We start from the raw sequence: 21341 nt of genomic DNA, 5'->3' as shown, positions 1-21341 counted from the left end.
ATTGGTTATTTTGTAAGATTATAAAATTAAAAAAACGTTCAAAAATGTATGTAAATACAAGTGTGCATGACATTTTTGGGGGAATTTTTAAAGAAAATGAAAAATTAAAATGGTTATAATAATGTAATGAATCTATAATTAATTTTTTTTTTTTTTATTATCAGTGTCACTGATGGTGTAGTGGTACGCTCGCCTGACTTTGGGGCGGGCAGCGTGGGTTCAGTTTCCACTCAGTGACGGTGTGAATGTGAGTGCGGATGGTTGTTCGTGTCTATATGTGACCTGCGAGTGACTGGGGACCACTTCAGGGTGTAGTCCACCTTTCGCCCGAAATCAGCCTGGATAGGCTCCAGTGCCCCGCGACCCTCATCAGCATAAGCGGTGTTGAAAATGGATGGATGAAATGGATGGGTAGAACAAAACATTTTTGGTCCAAACGAGTGTGCTTTGAATATACAAACTGTCCGCAGAGACGTCACAATGTTTTGTAAAAACCACAAATGAAGATGTTATGGAGTAGTTTTGAATTAAAAATGTTTTTGGAAAAAAAACAAAAAAACTTATATAACAAGTTTCATTAAAAAGTGTCATAAAATCTCACATTTAGGTTATGTGGTAACATTATATATTATAAAAAATAATAATAAGTACTTTGAATAATTGTGCTTTGAATACAAGTTGTACTTGGAGACATAATATTTTGCAAATATACACTTATAATTATGTCATAAAATAGAAATTAAAAACAACTGGAAAAATATAAAAATTTTTTAAATAAAATATTTTTTCTGTTTTTATAATGATTATGTATTATAATTATTAATTACATATTCTAAAAATAAATTTCTTTGTAAATACTTTGACGGCATACAGTATGCTTTGAATGCCAGCTGTTCTTAAAGGGACATCATAATGCTGTGTAAAACAAACAAACAAAAACAATTTATTCATAAAAATTAGAAATGTAATTAAAAAATGTGTAATGTAAAAAAAATAAAAATGGTGAATCAAAAACCTTTCAGCGGCACGGTGGACGACTGCTTATCACATCTGCCTCACAGTTCTGAGGACTGGGGTTCAAATCCCGGCCCCGCCTGTGTGGAGTTTGCATGTTCGCCCTGTGCCTGCGTGGGTTTTCTCCGGGTACTGCGGTTTCCTCCCACATCCCCAAAAACATGCATGGTAGGTTAATTGAAGACTCTAAATTGCCTTAGGTGTGAATGTGCGCGCGAATGGTTGTTTGTTTACATGTGACCTGTGATTGGCTGGCGACCAGTTCAGGGTGTACCGCGCCTCTCGCCCGAAGATACCTGGGATAGGCTCCAGCACACCCGAGACCCTTGTGAGGAGAAAGCGGTACAGAAAATGGATGGATGGAAAAATATTTCACAGTCATTTTCTTTAATTATAATCATGCCATAAAATATTTAATTCAATACTTCCGGAGATTATTTTATAATGTAAAAAATGACTTAAAAGAAAGTAAATAAGCCTATTTATTTTGAAAATATTTTTATGGCAAAACCGTAATAAAAATGTAAAACGCTGTTAATGTCATAAAACAATAGCGAATGCTCATTTGAATGGCATTTAAATTATGTGTAAGATGACTTAGCTGAATGTGCCAAAGTGAATACAAAAAACATTCAGTATTTGGCTAAAATATTTAAAAACAAAAAAAAGCAAAATATGTACAAAGTGCATTATTCATTTATTTTATATGAAGTGAAATTAGTTTTGGATGATGGACAAAACTAATAAAAATAATGAGACGGGTTTGGCCGCTCGCTTTGTGTGGTGGCGATACGCTCTATTAATTCCCTGACGTCGGACGGGAAGGTGTCTCGGGAAGGGCAGTCTTGCCGGGGTCCGAATAAACCTCGGGGGCGTCCGTCCTGTCCGCCGGCCGTCACGCGTGAAAAAAAGAAAAAAGAAAACAAAAAAGGGACGCCGGTGGGTGGGCGAGTTCCACGTTGACGAGACGTCGCCGAGAGGAAGACGGTCGGGATTGTCGGGAGGGCCCCCACTACCCCCACTGGAATTGTTCTGACAGACTCTTGTTTTTCCTTCAATATGCTTGTGATGTGTTCAGGGTCCGGGAATGATTGTGGGATAATATTGACAAAAAGCGCCGGGAAAAAAGTAAGAGTAAACATAAATATCGAAAAAAAAAAAGTCTGAAATTCTTCTCTGGTCCATGGCGGCGAGCCTCTGGCGATGTCGTCGTCATCTTCTAACGCCGAACACGGTTAAAATTTACGCAGCGACCCTAAAAGCAACACAAACAAATGAAACACATTTCATTCACATGGTTAAAAATAAAATTTTTATTACATAGGAGAGACAAAATTATTATTATCATGTCAATATTACTATTAAATAATGTGAATTATAAAAAAGAACATAGAATAAAAATTTAATATTATTGTAAACAGTAAAATCTAAACTACAAATACAATATTATTCATTCATTCATTTTCCATACCACGGTCGTGCTGGAGCCTATCCCAACTGACTCTGGGCGAGTCCTGAACTGGTCGCCAGCCAATCGCAGGGCAATAGAAAGAAACAACCATTCGCACTCACATACAATATTATTCCAATAATAAATTACAAACTGCTACACAAACTTGCTAAGTAAGTAAATAAATAAATCTATATAACACTGACATATAGAAATCACACAATTTTATGAATGAATAATGGTTTTAATACATTTTTAAATATTTGATTAAAAAACAATTTCTCCATTATGTCCATTAAAGTCCATAAAATACAATTTTATACATTTATTATTATGGCTATGATTATGATTTATTATTATTAGTGCTAGGATTATGATAATTACTATCATGTTTATTGTAATTATTATGATTTCACATCATATTACAATATTAAAATATCTATAGTTGCATTTAAAAATAATTTGAGGTGATAAATAACTCATATCTGTAATACATTTTTAAAGAATAGTAAAAAATGTATAATGTCAAAAACACATTTTAAAAAAGGATATTTGTTAAAAAAAATTATTGTCCATCATACATTTGAATGATAAAGCTAACTCAGGAATTACAAAATGTATTTGGAAAATATTATAAATACATTACGTCTGTCATACATTCTAATAGTATTTGATAAAAATAATATTTCAACAAATAACGCCTATAAAAAGCTAATTTGAGCTATAAAAACAAAATAGTAAATATGTTTACAATACATTTGATCTATAAAGTTAATTTTTAATATAAAATAAAACAAAAAAAGACAAAATATTAACAAATAATGAATAATATTTAACAATATTGGGAAAAAAACCCACAAAGTAAAGTCAAAAGGTCCAATTTCACAATCTCTTCATTTCGTCCGTGTGCACACAATGCGTGTGCGCGTGTGTATTGTGTGTGCTCGCCAACAGTTGTCAAGCTGACACCAAGAGGGAGCTCTCACACTGCGAATCCCTCAACAGCATGTCGGCAACCGCGCGCGCGCACACACACACACACACACGCGCGCACGCACGCGCACACACACACACACACACACACACACACAAATGAAACTAGGCATGTAATACTTGTAAAACAAAACGTGCGGTACTGGGTCACATAGCTGACATTTTGCGTTGCAAATGTAGAATCAGTTCCAGTGTTGGAAAGTCACAAATACTTCATTACCTAAGTAGATTTTTCAAGGTTATGTACATTACTAGAGTATTTAGATGACTTTTTACCTTCCCTCTCTTTATTAGAAAACAATATCTATAGTTTACTTAAATATTTATTCAGGGTGTAACGATTCATTCATTATATCAATGTATTGATTTTTTTTTTTTACCTACGATCCAACTGCATCGATCACTGCTCAGCAAGTTAGCCTTCCGGACAAATATATATCGATTTAAATCGTTTTAAAAGGTAATCAATCAGTTGTATCGATATTAGGAAATAACGCGTTGGATTTATGCACGGCAGACTTTATGGGGAGGTGTGTATGTGTTGTATTTCCAAGAAAAACATTTGTAATTCCTTTTGCTTCGCTTTCTTTTTCAGTTAGCACACAGCAGTTAGGACAACGCTACCTTCTTCTACCTCTCTTCCTTGTATCCCATCTATGATTCTCCATCTTGACACTAGTTACTAAAACGAATCGTTGGACCCCTAGTATCTTCTTTTTATTTCTGTACTTTCTACTCCTTTGTAGAAAATTTTTTTTCCATTTTCGCAGATGACAACATAAAAAAGTAAAGAAAGTAAATAGAAAGAAAGCTAATGTACAATATTATTCAGGTTTGTTTTTTTATTTAAAAAAAAGTTAAAGAAATGGTTGGTGTTTAATGGGGGCTTGAATGGATTAATAGCCCCCTTTCCTCTGATTGGTTGCCTCCGTATAGAAAACCCACTTGTGAGAGCCCACGTTTGTTATGTTTGACAGCGCTTGCTCGGGAACGGAAAGGGAAGGCGGAAATCTTAGCTAGTGACATAGATTTCAGGTCTCTTGGCAGAAATACGTCTGGAACTCAGGAAGGCGTTAATTATTTTAATTCACATTTCACATGTTTACTGAAGCACCACAGAGACAATATTACAATTCAAATACTAGAAAAAGTTGGTTTGTCAAAATATGTCCCCTTTAATAAAGGTTATCTTATCTTACAAGCTACTTTAGCCTTTTTTGTTAGCCAGTTTACAACGTTAAAAAAGTTATGGAAAGAAACAGACAGAAAATGCAGAGAAGGACCCCAACTAAGCTCCAGTAATGTAAATTGTCCTTCCCACAGTCTCGTTCCATGTTCTGATTGTATGTGCTGTTGCTCCGTGGGTGTTAAGTAAGAATTGTTTCCAGATTTACAATTACCGTAATATCAATGCTAATTACCGTTAGCCGTGTATGGCGTTTCACATTATATGTTAGCATTAAGCGAGCTGACTTTCATTAGACCAAATTATATAGTTTGGTTGAAAATGTTGTTGATTAAACTGAAAAAAAAAAAAAAATAGGACGGGTCAGCCTTAGAGGAGGCTTTAGGCAAGCTTCGTAATCTTGCACGGCTGGCTCACTATTTGCCAGGTCATAGGTCAATAAATAAGGCAAATCAGATGCCATCCGAGTTATTTTTTTTGCTCCACAGCCACCTCTCCGAGATGCTTCCATACCTACACCGGTATGTCGTCAGGACCAAATGCCTTTCCAAAATATACAAACCCTTTCCAAAAAAATTCTCATATCATGGAAAAGTTAGTTTATTTCCATAATTCAATTCAAAAAGTTAGACTTTCATTGATGATAGATTCAGGACCCACAATTTAAACAGTTTCAAGTATTTATTTGTTTATTTTTACATAATTAGGGCTTCCAGCTCATAAAACCCACGAAATCAGGAATTAAAATAAATTGAAAAATTTGAATACAGTGAAGAAATTACCATTTACTTCTCAGTTTTTGTTGAACAAAAGAAAGAAATTAGAGTCGCATTAAATCAATCAAAATATTCCACTTTCAAAACGATATGTTAATCTTCAATACTTGGTTGGGAACCATCCATCCATCCATTTTCTGAGCCGCTTATCCTCACTCGGGTCGCGGGCGTACTGGAGCCGATCCCAGCTGTCATCGGGCAGGAGGCGGGGTACACCCTGAACTGGTTGCCAGCCAATCGCAGGGCAGATACAAACAGACAACCATTCGCACTCACAGTCACACCTACGGGGAATTTAGAGTCTCCAATTTATGCATGTTTTTGGGATGTGGGAGGAAACCGGAGTGCCCGGAGAAAACCCACGCAGGCACGGGGAGAACATGCAAACTCCACACAGTCGGGGCCGGGGATTGAACCCTGGTCCTCAGAACTTTGAGGCTGACGCTCTTACCAGTCGGCCACCGTGCCGCTGGTTGGGAACCACTTTGCTTTAATCACTGCCTCGATGCGCGGTGGCATTGAGGCAATCAGCCTGTGGCATTGCCTGGGAGTTATGGAAGCCCAGATTTCCTTGATGCTTGCTGCCAGTTCTTCTTTGCTTTTGGCTCTGGTGCTGCTCATTTTCCTCTTGATAATACCCCATAGATTCTCAATGGGGTTTAGATCCGGCAAGTTGGCTGGCCAGTCAAGCGTTGTAATGGCATGGAGATCAAACCGGGTTTTGGTGCTTCTGGCGGTATGGGCAGGGGCCAGGTCCTGCTGGAAGATGAAATCTGCATCTCCATACAGATCCTAAGCAGAAGGAATCATGAAGTCCTTCAAAAAATTAATGTAGACTGTTGCGGTGACCTTGGATTCAAGAAAGCAGAGTTTACCAACACTTGCACTGGACATTGCACCCCAAATCATGACTGGCTGTGGATATTTCACACTGGACCTCAAGCAGCTTGGGTTCTGTTCTTCACCAGTCTTCCTCCAAACCCTTGGACCTTGATTCCCAAATGAAAGGCACACTTTACTTTCATCAGAAAAGAGGACCTTGGACCACTGGCCAACAGTCCAGTCCTTCTTCTCCTTGGCCCAGTTGAGACGCTTCCTACGTTTGCTCAGGCTCAGAAGTAGCTTGACCCGAGGAACCCGACCGTTGTAGCCCATCTCCGGGATGCGTCTGAATGTGGTGGTTTTTGAAGATGTGACTCTCGCCTCATTCCACTCTTTCTGGATCTCTGCTAGGCTCTTGAATCTTTTGTTTGATAATCCACCCACGGTCATCTCTTTTGCTGGTGCATCTTCTCCTGCCACATTTTGTCCTTACACTAGACCTTCCATTGATATGCTTGGACACAGCACTCTGTGAACAGCCAGCCTCTTAGCTATGAACCTTTGTGGCTTACCCATCCTATGGAAGATATCAATGATGGTCTTCTGGCCAGTTGTCAAGTCTGCAGTCTTCCTCATATTGAACCCAACTGAAGCAATTTAATGATACCTGGGGAAACCTGTGCAGGTGCTTTGAGTTGATTAGTGTGTGACACTCAGTTTCAAACATTTATGGCCTGCAAAATTTGGGCAGATTTCTTCATAGTATTAACATTTTTTGAATTCCTGATTTTGTGGGTTTTATGAGCTGGAAGCCCAAATTATGTAAAAATAAACAAATAAATACTTGAAATTGTTTAAATTGTGGGCCCTGAATCTATAATCTATGAAAGTCTAACGTTTTGAATGGAATTATGGAAATAAATAAACTTTTCCATGATATAAAATTTTTTTGAAAAGGGTCTGTAAATATTTCCCAAAAATATACAGTATAAAGCAGTGGTCTCCAACCTTGTTTCAGTGATGGACCGGTTCAAGGATGGACATGTCTTTTGCGGACCGCCAAACATCCGGCGACAGAGGGGGTGACGAAGGGGGGTGCCAAGAAATCCCAGAAACTAGTTTCTTTACAGATAGCACTAGTAATAGAGAATGTAAAGTCACACTGACCACTTTGGGGAGATTCTCAACCAATGGCAGTCATTTCCCAGAAGTCTTTACAGTCAAAAATGTGATATTGAACAAATAATAATAACACTGTAGTAATACTTCAGTTTTCATAACACTGTAGTAATACTTCAGTTTTCTTTTTTAATAAATCTGCAAAAATTTAAACAATTCCGTTTTTTTCTATCAATATGGGGTGCTGTGTGTACAGTAATGAGGCAAAAATAAATGATTTTAGCAAAGTGCTGCTATATAACAAATAGTGAACAATTGAAGACTTTCCGTGCCCACTGTAAATTAATAATGACGTAAATATGAAGTATAATCACCTGATGACATGATTAATAAATTAATTATGATGATTATTATTAATTATTTGATTACTGGGAAGATGTTTTTGTCAAATTCTGTTTGGTTAGTCAGTTACTTTCCTTGCATGGTTTAGTAAATAATGAACAAATCCAGCCTGATCTACAAATCAAAGAAAAAGTACAAAACGTAAATTAGCCAGCCATGTGTTGCTTTTTGCACAGACAGCTTGATGGCGAATTAGACACCATCCAAAAGCTTTTTTTCTTTTCTTATTGGCTTCTCGTATGAACTGATGGATGACTTACTTCTACTAAACAGATCACAAAACAGAGTTAGACGGAATCATCTAGGAACAATCGTCCATCTGCAGTGTGGAAAAAGTCGACGTGTAATCCAGTGGCAAGATGTTTATTTTGCACTGATAAGCTGCTGTCTTAAGAAGATTTCAGCAAGTACTACTGATACTTTTCAACTTTGCTAATCAGGGATTTAGCGAGTCCGACTGAAACGTTCTGACTAAACGCACTCTTCGTTTCATTCTTTTTGCGGTATTAGGGGCGGTACAGACATAAAGACAACTGGGCTGTTTTTTTGTCACGATTTTGCTGCTTCCCGACCAAGCACGTCAAACTATTTCATATTATAAAAGATTACCCTATAAATTCCTCCTTAGGTCTGAGTTGTGTTAAGAGGGGCTTTGTCCCGATAATAGGGTTCCACATGGGTCAGGGCCGACAATCTCCAAATAAAAATCTTAATATGTGTGGGGAAAGCCGAAGTCTCCCCGAGTCATGATGCTGTGAAATGTGACATGAAACAGAATGTAGTCAATCAAAGAAGCACCCTGACTCACAAGACAGGAAGGCTACCATTTTGGATTAAAGTGGCCATTTTGGACATTTCGAGTGGTCTTTCAAAGACAAACTCCTCCAAGAGTTTTTCAAAATTCAGCCCCCTAAGCTAGTTTGACTTAGCAACATGAAATGTGGAAGGCATGTCTGTTACGAGCCAACCTACACAAGTCTCAAGAAGCTACCCTGTATGTCTGAAAAGCCACAGGAAGTCTGCCATGTTGTTTTAAAGGAGCGATTTTAGGGTTGTTTTTGGTCTTAAAAATCAAATTTGGAGGCAGCAACACCGCAGCTGCAAAGGACAAAGTGTGTGAGCAATCCTCCCTCGTCCACAAGACTGCTGGCCATCTTGACGCTAGCCCCTCATACACGCACACACACGCTGCCCACACAGTGCTGCCATCTGGCCTGCTGGGAAATGGCAGCCACCTGAGACTCGGCCAAACGCGTGATCACCAACCACTCGGACATTTCTTCTCTTTAAAGATTGATGTTGCTTCACGTGGACGGCAACAGTTACGTAACATAAAATACAAGAAATGATAGAATGCTAACATGCTAATGGGAAAATGTGCCATCATAAAGCTAGATAATCTTAGTAGAAAAAGTGCTAAATCGTATCAATAAGCATTCAAGATCATGCCATGATAACTAATAAAATGTTAACAAGCTAACAGTTGATATGCTAAACTATAGTAACAGAAGAACAAAAAGCATGAAGGCAGATTGAAGAGTTTGCTGTGCCGCCAAAGGCATATTGCTTGCTGTGACGTCCGCCATCCAAAGTGCTAAGCTGCACTGTATTTATTTACAGAGAAAGTAGTGGCTAGAGAACAAGGAAACTAGGATTCGTGTAGGAATTGAGTACACCTCTGTACAGTGCCGAAAAAAAAATAAAATAAATAAAATAGGAAAACATGTACCGTAATTTCTTATGTATGACACGCTCTCAAGTATAATGCGCCCCCCCCCCCCCCCCCCAAAATCAGGAAAACACTTCTTCTTATGTATAATGTACACCAATGACTTTCTATCCAATGACACGTATATTTATATGCAATAAATGTTAGTGGTGATCCCCTCCGAATTTCCATCCATCCATTTTCTGTAGCACGTATCCTCACTAGGGTCGCGAGTGTGCCTGTGCCTATCCCAGCTATCTTCGGGCGAGAGGCGAGGTACATCCTGAACTGGTCGCCAGCCAGTCACAGGGCACATATAAACAAACAACCATTCACACTCACATTCACACCTATGGGCAATTTAGAGTCTTCAATTAACCTACCATGCATGTTTTTGGGACGTGGGAGGAAACCGGAGTACCCGGAGAAAACCTACACAGGCACAGGGAGAACATGCAAACTCCACACAGGCGAGGCCGAATTTGAACCCGGGTCCTCAGAACTGTGAGGCAGATTTTTCTAACCACCGTGCCGCCCCCTCCGAATTTGTTTTTCTCATTAAGTCAACGCATTACTATTAATACTAAGGTTTACTTGTTCTTTAGTAATTTATATATTACTGTGCCAGACGCTAGTGTTTAGCCTAAACATTGCGGCTTTGCGGAGGTATTTTCCACCTCCCACGTGAGTGACCACTGGCATAACAGCCGGCTTACACAATGTACTAAAAGGTAGAGAGGTCATGTGCCCAGATAACACGTTCACTCCTGGTGCAAGATGATAAGAAAACAGTTAAGACACAAATAAAGCTGTGGAGGGGGAATAACCACACATAAACTCGATTAACATTCACATTATTGCAACTATTTCTGGGATTACGGGACGAACTGATTTAAAACAGCATTTTAACAACTCTGTTGACTGTTGAAGATTTTTTGCGCATTATACACAAGAAATTACAGTAATTTATTTTATTACCTGTCCGCAAAATGGGTACGTGGCCCTCTTTTGGCTCCCGATCCACCAGTTGAGAATCACTGGTCTAGATTATGCTCTTAAATCATGTAAACTTTCTAATGAGAACTGATCAAATGCTAACATGGGAAGAGTTGATAGAAACCTGAATGCAAAAAAAAGTGCTGAGTTTGACCAATAAGGTTTTAACATCTTACCCTGTAGTTGGGTCCTATTTCTCGTGAGAATTGATAAAATGCTAACCAATGTTAGCATTTTATCAATTCTCATGAGTATTTTCAATGGGACCTTGTGTCAGTCATTCGTGAGTTAGCGTTATGCTAAACAGATAAGTCCACAAACAGATAGCGCTGATGCAGGCACCAGAGTTAGCAGCACAATTTACGGGAGGGTATTAAACCGTCTGCCTATGATGCAGTGCTTGAGTATCAAACACTCCGAACGGGGGAAGCTGACAGAGCGGAATGTCGCCATCGGAGCTGTAATCAGTTGACCCAGGGATCAGCCGCGACAGCTTGTGCTAAAAAGTTAGCAAACGGCCGCAACATATGCCTGGAAGTCTGGAAGAAGCATCTCTGAACTTGAGCGTCTGCACCAATAAGTCTCTCATGGTGCACTTTTTATTTATTTTTATTTTTTTAATTTACCCACAAGAGAAGATGTCAGCCAGTTTTGCTTAGCAACATAACATTTGGTAGACATGTCGATCATGGGGTGGAACAGTGGACGACTGGTTAGCACATCTGCCTCACAATTCTGAGGACTGGGGTTCAAACCTCGCCTTGCCTGTGTGGCGTTTGCATGTTCTCCCTGTGCTTGCATGGGTTTTCTCCAGGTACTCTGTTGTCCTTCCACAGCCGAAAAACATGCATGGTAGGTTAATTGAAGACTCTAAATTGTCCATAGGTGTGAATGTGAGTGTGAATGGTTGTTTGGTGTCAAACTCAAGGCCTGGGGGCCAGATGCAACCCGCCACATCGTTTTATGTGGCCCGCGAAAGCAAATCATGCTCGTCAACGTCCGTGATTTTTACTAAAATCTATACCCAAATTCCAAATTGTCATAATAAACAATAATGTTGAGATATTGCATTTTTGTTACCAAACCCTTCTTCTACAGTAACGTAAACAATACTTGAACAAACTATTATTCTTGTCTTCTGATTTCAAAACTAGTTATCCCTCAATTTGTTGTGTAATGGTAATAACGATTTCTCTGAGGGAAATCCTAACTACAATGCGGCCGAGACAAAAATTAGCTTGACACCCCTGCTCTAAATTGTCCATAGGTGTGAATGTGAGCGTGAATGATTGTTTGTCCCTGGCAACCAGTTCCGGGTGTATCCCACCTCTCGCTCAGTGTTAGCTGAGTTAGGTGCCAGCACGCCTGTGACCCTAGTGAGGATAAGCGGTACAGAAAATGGATGGATGGATGTCTATCATGAGTAGACCCACAAAAAGTCATTTCGAGTGGTCGTTCAATCTATCGTAGGGCCAAATCGTTGGCCGTGGATTATGTCACACTGCAAGACGTTTTGTCGTTCGTGACTTGGAAAATTGCCTACGATAGCTAATTGGGGCTAAAATCCTGTAATCTGATCTACGCATTAGCTACATGACATTTGGTTAAAAAACAAACAAAAACAAAAACAAACAAAAACTCTCAAGAAGCCATGCCCAAAAAGACAGAGGAAGTCTGCCATCTTCGCTCAAAGTGACCATATTAGGTTCATTATGGACGGTTACATTGGTCCTACAAAGACGAACTCCTCCTGTAAAGTTGTTTAAAATTCAGCCCCCGAAGCCAGTTTCACTTAGAAATGTGAAATCTGGTAGACTTGCCTATCATTAGCAAACCCACACAAAAATTCTCTGTAGGACATGCTCTAGAAGACACACAAAGTCTGCTATTTTGGTTTGAAGTGGCCCCAAAACTCAGAAAAAAAGTCAGCCCCCAGAGCCAGTTTCACTTAGCAATATGAAATTGAAATTGAGACCGTGGACATCTGCCATTTTGGTTTGAAGTGTCCAGTTTATGCTTATTTTGGCCATTTCCTGTGGCTCCAAAAAAGTCAAACTCCTTCTCACAAAGAGTTTTTGAAAATTCAGTCCCCTAACCCAGTTTTAATCAGCAGCATGAAATGTGAAAGACAGGTCTATTATAGGTACACTAACAGAAAACTCTCAATAAGCCATGTTCCAAAAAGACAAAGAAAGTCGGTTTGCAGCGGTCATTTTGGCTGTTTTCTCTGGCCCCGGAAATGTCAAACACCTCCTCCTGCAGTTTTAAAAATTCAGCATAGGAAACCAGTTTCATTCAGCAACATGACATTTGGTAGTCATGTAAATCATGAGTTGACCCACAAAAAAGTCTCAAAAAGCCATTTTTCTTTGAAGTCAGTTATGATTCGAATGAGAACTATTTAAATGCTAAGTGCTGAGTACAAATCAATGGTGTTTACCTCTTGCCTTGTAGCCATTTTGTAGTGGTTGCAGATGTTTGGTGCCCATCTGCTTCCCTGGAGTTGAAGCCTTCTCCTCTCCCTCCTTTTTTGTGTGTGTGTGCGAATAAGTACACATCATTGGCAGCAAAGTGCTCTCGGCATCGTCCCTGCGCTTGTTCCAGAGAAATGCCAATGGTTTTGGCACGGGTGGCGGGGCCCTCACAGACGGCGCGGGGACGGCACAGATGGCGCTAATGGACGAATGGGATCCAACCGAGGGGACCCGGGTGGAGCCGCCCCGCCGCAACATCCAAATCGTTGCGCGGTGTGTACGCCGCATAGGGCCAACGTGGATGCTCCCACTTCGCTAGCCGCAGAGGCGCGCATCAAGAATTTAGGAGTATGAAATAGTTCGAAGCGGTGTGGAGCCAGGCCAATGCACAGAAGAGATTGGTCTGCTTCGTACAAGTAGCTTAGTGGCTAATTGACTGGCTATCAAATGTATATTAGCGCTATACATATACAGTAAACTTTAATCTTGCTGATTAAAAATTACTTCGAGTTAAATAAAAAATTAACTAATTTTGCGAGATTCAAGTTACATTTCGAGAAATAAGTCATTGTTTTAACAGAATTTGGTCATTATTGCGAGAAAAAACAATTTTCTAAAAATAAAATAAAAATAAAAATCATATGGGATTTAAATTGGGAATATGAAAAAAAACAACGGTAATTTTATGAGAGTGAAGTTGCATTATTACAAGTAAAAACTACATTTTGTTTGAATAAAGTCGTATTGCGAAAGAAGGCACAATATTACGATAAAACGATTTTTAGAAGTTGTAACGTAAGGAAACTTTAGAATCATGTCTTACACCTTTTTCTAATTATATTAGTGTATTTGAATTAATTATAAATCTGAAAGAAATTAAATTTTGTAATATGAGGAAAAAGTGGTAATTTTATGAGAATAAGAATTGCAATTTTATGAGAATAAAAATCAGAATTTTGCTAGAATGAAGTTGTAATATTGTGAGAGAAAAAGAAAAAATGCTGTCTGCTTCACCACTCGCTCTCTTCATTCACTCTCTACCTCCCTCTACCAGCTAATGCTACAGCATGCTGTAAACTGCTTTGCTGCTTACCGACATAGCAGCGCTGTCCCAGACACAACAGTGAAGTGGAATTAACTGTACTAGTATTCCCACATTGAATGAACTCAGAGCAAATGAGAGCCGAGAACTGACGGCAAACAGCTGAGGCATTGTTAGCCGTTTCTTCCCAAGTCGCTAACCATGGATTGTGGATTTGTTGTCAATGTGGGTGTACAGTAACTTGTCTCAAACTGTCTTAATTTGATCAAAACAACCTTACTGAACTTTAACAGCTAATTTTACTTTATCTTAACACTTCTGACTTTTCTTTTCCTATCTGAAATATTTAAATAGAAGGAAAAAAAATCTTAAAATGTATAAATGCCCAGGGGGCCCCCTGTAACGTGTACCCCCACTTCGACACCCTTGTATGCACACAGACACACACACACAATATATATATATATATATATATATATATATATATATACACATTTACAGACATACACACATACACATAGAAGAGTTGTAATATTACGAGAAAATAATTGTAATTGTAAAAGAATAAAGTCATGATATCATTTTATGAAAATGAATGCGTAATATGAGAATAATGTTTTCATAATACATTGAAAAAAGTCAGGATTTTACAAGTAAAATTGTAATACTACATGAAAATAATTTTATGAAAATGAAGTTGTAATAATGTGAAAGTTATTTTTTTATAAGACTAAAGTTGCAATATTACAAAAAAAACTATTTAAGAAGATAAAGTTGTAATATGACAAAATACTACATTTTAAAATTTCTTTAGTATATAAAAGTCATAAGAGTATGACAAAGGTGTAATATAAGAATAAAGTTGTAATATTGTGTAATTTTAACAGATTAAAGGTACAATTTTACAAGAAAATAGTCATCATTTTTATGAGAATTAAGTCATAAAATTTTACTTTAAACAATCACCTTACAGGTAATAAAATGCTTAACGATGGCAACACCATGAAACCGATCATTTGTCAACCGTCGAGACCTTCAAGTTCCTGGGAATTACAGTCTCTCAGGACCTGAAGTGGACGATCAACTTCAACTCCGTCCTCAAAAAGGCCCAGCAGAGGATGTACTTCCTGCGGCTTCTGAGAAAGCACGGCCTGCCACGGGAGCTGCTGAGGCAGTTCTACACAGCGGTCATCGAATCAGCCCTGTGTTCTTCTATCACAGTCTGGTTTGGTGCTGCTACAAAAAAGGAGATACTCTGACTGCAACGGACAATCAAAACTGCTGAAAGGATTGTCGGTACCCTCCTACCCACCCTTGAGGACCAGAACTAAGACAAGAGCGTGCAAAATCCTCTCGGACCCTCCACATCCCGGTCACCGGCTCTTCCGGCTCCTTCCCTCAGGTAAGCGCTACCGATCAATGCAAACTAGAACTAGCAGACATTCCAACAGCTTCTTCCCTCTTGCAATCAACTTCTTAAACACCTAACCTACAATTCCATTGCAACATGCTGGCAATTGTTTGTCTTTTTGTCTTGAGTTTGTTGTCACATTTCTGTCGGCCCAATTATATATTACTCGTGCACTCACTGTAGTAGTCTCACCACGCTGCACTATTTGCATATCTGTTGTTGACCAATACTTGCCACTCACGCCAGAGTAGCATCTGCTCCATTTGCACAATGACTGAAGAGTATCTGCAACATTTGCACAAACAACATTGTCCCAGACTATAGTACTACTCGCTTGAAGTCTCGGCGCCCTTTGCACAATGGTCATTGCACTGGCCTATTGCAATATTAGTCATTCGAACTGCTCTAAGTGCTAGAGGACTTTTGCACAATTGTCCAAAAAAATAAAGTAAAAAAAAATTGTACCGGCATTACCAGATAACTAGCAACCCTTTATTGCTCAGTGACTGTTTTTCTCAATGTCTTTATGTCTCAAAAGTGTTACCTGTCAACTGACTGTCTGTTGTCGTACTAGAGCGGCTCCAATTACCGGGGACAAATTCCTTGTGTGTTTTTTGGACATATTTAGCAAATAAGGATGATTCTGATTTCTACCTTCACGTTTTTTTTCCATTTGTATGAAAGTTAAGTATATTCAAATGAGTTTTCAAATCATTGCCTCTACAGTTTAGTCTTCAGTAGAATAAAAAAATAATGTCAACATTCAGGGAAAAAAAGCCATGCTGTCTGCAAAACACAAGTCCAAACAACCACCACAAACGAAAAACTGAGGCGGCGTACTTTTTGTTAATTTCCCCTGTGTGTGTCAGGACGTATCAGCGTCCTATCAGCGTCAGTGTGTGTGTGTGTGTGTGTGTGTGTGTGCGTGTGTATGTGTGTGTGTGTGTGGTGGGGGGCCATCAGGCTCATGTGTACTTTGAAATTATGCGTGGGCTTCACAAAGCGGCCCCACCGGAGATGTCACAAACACTTCCAAAATGCAGCAAAAAAACATAAGCTTGCATGTCTGCAGGCGGACACGTACCAACACCCTCAACGCGTCCCCATATAAGTCTTTTTAATGGTGTGCTAATAAATACACATAATTCAGCATGATGAGCACTTTTACAAGGAATTGCAGCTGTTTAACACTAAGTTGCATTCATCCTGCTCATACAGCTAAAAGGAGCAGGCACATACTATATTGTATGACATAAAATTCTATTTACAAATACAATAAAATAAGACTAAATAAGCTTGTCACCCTAATGTGCAATTAAAAAAAAAAGTAAAATGCAATCGTGTAAATATGACCCCAACTTACTTTTATAAATCAAATAATTAAAATGATAGTGATGACAGAACATTCTATTGTTATTTCAATGTACAAAAATGACAGTTAGTGTGCGACTTATAGTTATTGTTATTAAATATTTTCCAAAAACATTTTTTAAACACATAACTGATAAGCAATATTGTGATGTAGTATTGACTTAATATAAGCAGATTGTGGATATATATATATATGGTGAAAAAGTAATGATAACAATTATTTTGATTGATATCGAAATCGTGTCTAATAAACATGATTAATCATTGATTTCAAAACGTTGTATTTATTTGACTACCAATACTCAACTTTAAATATAAATTAATAAAACAGCCAGAAAATAAATTACTAACAAGTAAAATACTAATATATTAAAAAATAGAAATAAAAACAAAATAATAAAAATAAATACAGCCATAGCTAAAAACAAAGGAACGCCTGGGGTGACTGTTCTGAAGTGTTCCTGAGCCCATGTGGTGATATCCTGTAGACATTGATGTCGGTTTTTGATGCAGTGCCGCCTGAGGGATCGAAGGTCACGGGCATTCAATGTTGGTTTTTGGCCTTGCCGCTTACATGCAGTGATTTCTCCATATTCTCTGAACTTTTTGATGATATTATGGACTGTAGCTGATGAAATCCCTAAATTCCTTGCAATTGTACTAATTGTAAACTGTTCGACTACTTTGCCACGCACTTGTTCTCAAAGAGGTGAAACTCGCCCCATCTTTGCTTGCGAATGACTGAGCAATTCAGGGAAGCTCCTTTTATACCCAATCATGACACCCACCTGTTCCCAATTAGCCTGTTCACCTGTGGGGTGTTCCAAACAGGTGTTTGATGAGCATTCCTCAACTTTCTCAGTCTTTTTTGCCACCTGTCCCAGCCTTTTTGGAACGTGTTGCAGCCATGAAATTCTAAGTTAATGATTACTTGCTAAAAACAATAAAGTTGATCAGTTTGAACATTAAATATCTTGTTTTTGTAGTGTATTCAATTAAATATAAGTTGAACATGATTTGCAAATCATTGTATTGTTTTTATTTGTTTACAACTTCATTGGAATTGTGGTTGTAAAAGTAAGTTTGTTTTACCTTAATGCTCCAAATCGTGAGATGCCTAACTGATTTTCATTATTCTTGTGACAGTGACAATTAAGTTCTTTTCTATTTTAATTCTGTTAGAGATATTTTCTTCTTATTATTATTATTATTACTATTGTTATTATTTAAAAATGTGTTCATAGAGTACATAAAATGAAATATAGAAAATTAATGAACCATGTGGTAGGAAATATTTATTATAAACAACAATACGAAACAGCGAATGAAAAAATATGAGACCCTCACCTTTAGGAACTGCACATACCCATTAACTGCCAGACAATTTTTTAAAAAAAGCAAGCAATTTATAGTGGTAACATTCATTTGAAACAAGATGGAATCTCGGAAATGCAAAGAAGTCTGCCAGCAGAGGGCAAGGAGTGATGACGTGGCAGTATTCAAGTGTCGTCTGAATTCCTAAGGCCATTATCTGAACCTTAACCTCTGTTTGGCGGGTCAGGATGAAGGGGTATGACATAGAAGAAGGGGTAGAACTGGGATTGGCCCTTAGATTCGGTGGTGAAGCTCGGCTTGCTGTGTCGATTATGAGGGAGAGAAATGACAACACATTGGAAGTCGGACAAGTTTAGACACCTCAAACTTGAACAGAGTATGTACGTATATGTATGGTATAAAGAGAGCTTGTGTTACGGTAGGTTGTAGAAATTGTGTGTCGCGATTTTGAGAAAAGACGAGACAGTTCATGGAGTGAATGACGAACGCCATGTAAAAAAGTCACAGACATTCAACTTGAGCCCTGCGTCGCTCACGGTGAGTTTCTTAGTTGTATATCTGCAAATAAATTATTTTGGCATCAAAAGCCTTTTTTCAGACTTGTTTTTGTTGTTTTATAGTTTGAGGTGTTAAAATAACAACAAATATTCGTGCCAAAGTCACCATTCTGCTTGTCATGTTTCTTTTCACAAAAAGCTTGTTTCCTCTGCGCTTTGGTCAGAAACCGGTTTTGGTTAAACCAACCCATGTTTTACTGCTGATTACTCAAGAACGGAAAAAGTTAGAAACAAACTTTGAGAGTCTACTCTTTCCTTTGGTAGGTCCCGTTCTTGCATTGCTATAAAACACAATACTGTATTCTATGAGTCTTGAAACATCGGTCAAAATGTTCTATAACGGCTGCAAATTTATAGGGAGCTTTGAAAACTGCTACAAATGAATGAGTTAATAATGCGCTCTGAAATCATTCTATTTACACATACATATAATTGTATTGTATTTCTGTTAGTATTTCTGAAAATTAGTTTTCAAAGGCTAGTTTTAAACAATACAGTGTTGCCTCGCTAAATGGCGGTTGACCTATTGAGGAATCATTGCACTGCCATTTTTTTCCCCCCATATTCATATTACAGATAAGGCGGCATAGAGCGTCTGCCTCACAGTTTTGAGGACCGGTGTTCAATCCCTGGCCCCGCCTGTGTTTAGTTTGCATGTTCTCCCCGTGCCTGCGTGGGTTTTCCGGTTTCCTCCCACATCCCAAAAACATGCGTGGTAGGTTAATTGAAGACTCTAAATTACCCGTAGGTGTGAATGTGAGTGCGAATGGTTGTTTGTTTGTATGTGCCCTGCGATTGGCTGGCAACCAGTTCAAGGTGTACCCCCCCTCCTGCCCCATGATAGCTGGGATAGGCTCCAACACGCCCGCGACCCACGTGAGGATAAGCGGCTCAGATAATGGATGGATGGATGGATATTACAGATAATTCACCATATCGTGGGATATCGAGTGCATACTGTAACATTTTGTAGGGTATAATTCTGTCAATGCTCCCTAACCTGAAACATTAAAACCATTTTTTTTTAAAAATCATTTGAACACAATAAAAGGAATAAAATATACAGTACGTAGTGTACAGTACTACTGTGGATTACTGTATGTTTAAGCATTTCAAAGCAGTTTAAGAGTATAGAAAGTGTTTATAAGAGAATTGTAGCTGTTAATAGGAGTGTGGGAAAGAATAAGAGTCTGGGGAGGTTCATACAACTTTAAAATATGGATAGATAATCGAAACAATTTGTTGCTGCTACTTCAGGGTTTTCACCTATGGCGGGGGTGGTCCGGAACCTAACCCCCACAATAAACAAGGGATTACCGTACTGTGTATGTTCCAGGGTGACACTAGTTGATAACCTCTGGAGTTTAAAAACAACAACAACAAAAAGTATTATTTTACTGTATTAAATGCATAATATGACCCAAATTAAAATGAGTTCTCCAGTGAGTCAAGCAGGGCAAAACAAGTCGCATAAAAACGTGTTCTGTAGAGTGAAAAACTGCGGCGACACTCACCGGCTGATGGGCTAACTTGCTAAAGACGACGAATAGAGGACTGTATCCGTCGTGGGTGACCTGATTTTGCCGCGTAAGCTTTTTGACGACAAACTGGAGGAGGAGAGGTCGCCGTGACGACGGCGGCGAGAGTGCTTAATTAAAAGTGTATCATCTTTAATTAAGTCCCAGACAAGCTATCAATGGTAAAAGATCACCTTGTCATTAAGGTTAATAAGCTGGTTTATTAACTAACTCCACCAGTATCCATCAAAGCCAAAAAAGACAGCGAATGCAGGGAATTAAAGTCGAAATGCGGCGTTTTAGTGTGTGTGTGTGTGTAGGGGTGTGGGGGGGGGGGGGGGGTTAAGACAAGCACATCTGGAAGGACTCCAAGAGTGTTTTAAACAACGGTCGCGCCAACTATTGTCACATCTGCATCTTTTTTCCATCATCAATTATGGAAGGCGGTGATTTATTCATAAGAAGAGATACATCCTTCAAAACGACATCTGCTACGGCATCCAGTCTCCACATCGACAAGGTTGTTTTCTATAAATAAAAGCGCTGACCTACGAGCTACGGGACGAGAGCAGAACACAAGTGGCGTTACGTGTAGCATTAACTGTCAAATACTCAGAAAAACATGGCTTCTTGAGACTTTTCGGGGGTTTACTCATAAGTCAAGTCCATAACAAGTCCATAAAATTTCATGTAGTTAACTGAAACAAGATTCCTGGCTGAATTTTCAAAATGTCTCAAGCAGGAAAACTAGAAATAGCCAACATTAACCCAAAATTCAAATCAAAATGGCCGACTTCCTGCTTCTTTTAGGGCATGGTTTTAAGAGACTTTTTTGTTGCTCTACTAAGGAGAAACATGGCTACCAAATTTCATATTGCTGAGTCAAACAGCCTTCGGGAGGCAGAATCTTTAAAAAACATGCAGAATTTTATCTTTGCAGGAAAACTGGAAATGGCCAACATTACCCCCAAATTCAAAACAAAATGGCAGACTTCCTGTGTCTTTTCAGGCATGGCTTCTTGATACTTTTTTGTGGGTCTACTCATGGTAGACAAGCCAACCAAATTTTATGTTGCTACGTGAAACGGGCTACGGGGGCTGAATTTTCGAGAACAAGCTAGCAGTTTTTCTTCAAAGGACCATTTTGAAATGGCCAAAATGTCTGCTT

At 38.7% G+C, this 21341-nt stretch overlaps 1 protein-coding gene across 3 annotated transcripts in view; it reads right to left on the bottom strand.

Annotated features, from left to right (window-relative positions):
• Positions 1-1423: 1423 nt before the first annotated feature.
• antxr2a (ANTXR cell adhesion molecule 2a) overlaps positions 1424-21341 on the bottom strand; it is a 117718-nt gene continuing 97800 nt past the window's right edge. For all 3 annotated transcript variants that reach the window (XM_061673538.1, XM_061673540.1, XM_061673539.1), the window contains one exon: positions 1424-2269. In XM_061673538.1, the coding sequence (XP_061529522.1) occupies positions 2234-2269 (36 nt within the window). In that variant the 3' untranslated portion in view covers positions 1424-2233. The remainder of the gene's footprint in view (positions 2270-21341) is intronic.

Source organism: Phycodurus eques, chromosome 3, assembly GCF_024500275.1.
Source record: "Phycodurus eques isolate BA_2022a chromosome 3, UOR_Pequ_1.1, whole genome shotgun sequence".
NCBI classification, from domain to species: domain Eukaryota; kingdom Metazoa; phylum Chordata; class Actinopteri; order Syngnathiformes; family Syngnathidae; genus Phycodurus; species Phycodurus eques.
The sequence above is the reverse complement of the archived record's forward strand: the minus strand, read 5'-3'. Positions and strand labels throughout refer to the sequence as shown.